The 3,028-nt window shown below is 36.3% G+C and overlaps 1 protein-coding gene across 1 annotated transcript; it reads left to right on the top strand.

The window, feature by feature from the left end:
• Positions 1-1,832: 1,832 nt before the first annotated feature.
• Or7g23b (olfactory receptor family 7 subfamily G member 23B) lies at positions 1,833-2,769 on the top strand. The gene is given in 2 exon segments (NM_001000885.1): positions 1,833-2,311; positions 2,313-2,769. Coding segments are annotated over 2 exon segments (936 nt in total).
• The last annotated feature ends 259 nt before the right edge of the window (positions 2,770-3,028 follow it).

Raw genomic sequence — 3,028 nt, 5'->3', positions numbered from 1 at the left:
GCTGAGAATAATTTTTCATCTATTCTCCAGTCACTTCTGTGAAACAAGGGCAATGAACTAAATAGAAAGTATAAGATGCAGAAATTTGTCTTCAGTTGGGTCCCCTAACAATTGGAGTAGGAGTTGCTCTGACTCTCCTGCCTGCCATGGATCCCCTTGCCCTAGCTGGATTGCCCTGTCCAGTCTCAGTGGGAAAGGATGCACCTAGTCCTCCTGTAACATGATGTTCCAGGTTGGGGTAGTATACAAGGAGGGGCTTTCCATTCTCTACGCAGAAAGGAGGTAATGGAAGAGAAAGTGATTATGAGGGTTGGGACTGGCAGGAAAATAGAGGCTGCAAATGGGATATAAAGTTATAAATAAATAAATAAATAAATAAATAAATAAATAAATAAATAAATAGTTAAAGATGTCTCTGATCTGATCTCCAGAGTCAGAGAATAAGCCAGTTGGAATACTACTTTTTATCCCCGTAGGCATTGTGGGGTTTAGAACACCAGTAACATCGGTAAACAGACTAATGAGCTTTGCTATTTTATCCCCCATGAGAAAAGAAGCTGTGTAATTGTTGTGTGGTATAAGTTTAAAATATAGTGCCTACACTCTTAGAAACAAACATTTTTGGTCCTTTTAAGATATCAGTTCTTGAGTACAGATACTCAATTTCCAATGTTCATGTGAGCTCAAAAAAATAAAGAAGTCATGTTTGTTGGTGGTGTCACCGATGGGGGAAAGACATCCTTTTCTCCTCATCATCCCTTACCATCTACAGCTGAAATGTGAACTGACTCCAGGGTTATGAGAGTGAGGGAAATGACCATGTCTTGCACTGATGATAATACTGGGGTAAGTAGACCCCTTACTTCACCTGGAAAGCAGATTAGAGTTAGACCTTATATTTCAGATGAGCCAGAACAAAGTAAATTAAAGTTTGAAAGCTGGTGAGTTGACATCTCTTACTTCTAACCCCTTGATTCAGGGCATTGAATTGGCCAACCAAACACCTACCACATTGTTGAAATACTGTAATGCATAAAGGGGCCAATTCTGAAAATTCAAAACTACTGATTCTCCATGGAAATTGGGTAGCAGCAATATACCTAAGAGGAGACACAGTGAAGTTTTAGTACTGGTAGAGTAACAAAAACAAAGGCTCGTACCATACCAATGAGCCACTGCAATGAATATTAACAAACAAAGAGATCAGGACAGAAGAAATTACTGTGGGACATGCAGATACCCTCTATACCTTCCAAAGATTTTGTTCTCAGTTGGTATGGGGGAAATTGTGAGGACAGAAAAAGTGAGGGAAGGGAGACATGAGAGGCTTTGGGGTATTTATCAGTAAATTCACAAGGAAATTTTAAAAATCTAAACTAGGGAAATATTTTATGAAAATTTCATCCTGAAATAACAAGAAAGTGAAAAAAAGAGTGAAATATGTAAAGAGATTGATTTGTGTCTTTTCTTTCACATGGTCTCATGAATTTAACCAAATATTAACTAATGTTTTATTTTACAGGTTTTGTATTCTGGACAAGTACAGGTCTAATTTTTCTCCAGTGAGAAATATGTTTTTTCTCAATAACAATTTTTTCTTCAAAATAGTATAGTCTTTTCTTGAATTTTTACACTGTAGAGAGAAGTTTGGGGAGTACTTTAAGTACTATGACCAACTATCATTCTTCAAGAGTGTCTTAAATACAAGTTGCTATCATTAGAACTATGGTAGATAGTTCTATTTTAATGCTATTCTAACACGTACTATTATGACTCTGATACAAATGCTCATGTTCTTTTTACATTATCATTTTGAAAGTTCATTAAAAAATATGGAACTGAAAAACCAAACAGCAGTTTCAGGATTCTATCTACTTGGATTAACTGACAATCACAAACTTCTACCCTTCATCTTCGCCATGTTCCTCTCCATGTATTTGATCACAATTTTGGGAAACCTACTTATCATCATGACTATCAGCTCTGTGTCACAACTGCATACTCCCATGTATCTATTTCTCTCTATTCTTTCTATTAATGACATCTGTTTGAGTACAGTCACAATTCCAAAAATGTTGGTGAACAACCAAGCACAGGACAAAAGGATAAGTTATATAGAATGTCTAACTCAAATCTGCTTTGCTTCAATTTTTGGGGACATGGAAAATTTTCTCCTGGCAGTGATGGCCTATGATTGCTATGTAGCCATTTGCAAACCCCTGAGGTACACAATCATCATGAACCCTATTTTCTGTGTCGTGATGGTTCTACTCTCCCTACTCTTTAGCATCACAGATGCCCTACTCCACACTAATGATTTTGAGGCTTTCCTTCTGCACAGAATTAGAAATCCCACACTTTGTCTGTGAGATGGCTCAGATTATCAAGCTTGCCTGTTTTGATACATTTCTTAATAATTTATTGATATTTCTTGCAGTTATTGTCTTTGGGGGTGGCCCTGTCTGTGGAATTGCATTTTCATACATCTACATTGTGTCATCTGTCTTGAGAATGCCATCTTCTGAAGGAAAGCACAGAGCTTTTTTTACTTGTGCATCACATCTGTCTGTTGTTTCTTTGTTCTATGAGACAGGTTTTGGGGTTTACATCAGTTCTGCTGTGACAGACTCTCTTAGAAATTCAGCAATAGCTTCCGTAATGTACACTGTGGTTCCCCCATTGCTCAACCCCTTTATCTATAGTCTAAGAAATAGAGAAATAAAAGAAGCTTTGAGAAAACTTTTTGTTAAACTAACTTATCTTGTGTGATGTATCATGTGATATCCATGTGGCATTTTACAAAAAAAATGTTTTTAAAAGAATATTATTAAGAGAACATTCTCCACTATCTCATACTAGTTAAAATTGTTCCAATCTGTACTTGGTGGTCTTCAACTCCTGTTAAAATTTGCTTAACTTCTATAATATGGATTAATCTCCATCTCTCCCTTTATTTCTTAGAGTAGTTGCTTCATCATAATATGCAGAAAGTGACTCTAAAATTACAGTTGTCAGGGTGTTATATTTT

The sequence above is a fragment of the Rattus norvegicus genome, chromosome 8, assembly GCF_021556685.1.
Source record: "Rattus norvegicus strain SHRSP/BbbUtx chromosome 8, alternate assembly SHRSP_T2T, whole genome shotgun sequence".
Taxonomy (NCBI): domain Eukaryota; kingdom Metazoa; phylum Chordata; class Mammalia; order Rodentia; family Muridae; genus Rattus; species Rattus norvegicus.
Note: the sequence above shows the minus strand (reverse complement) of the source record. Positions and strands in the feature narration are given on the sequence as shown.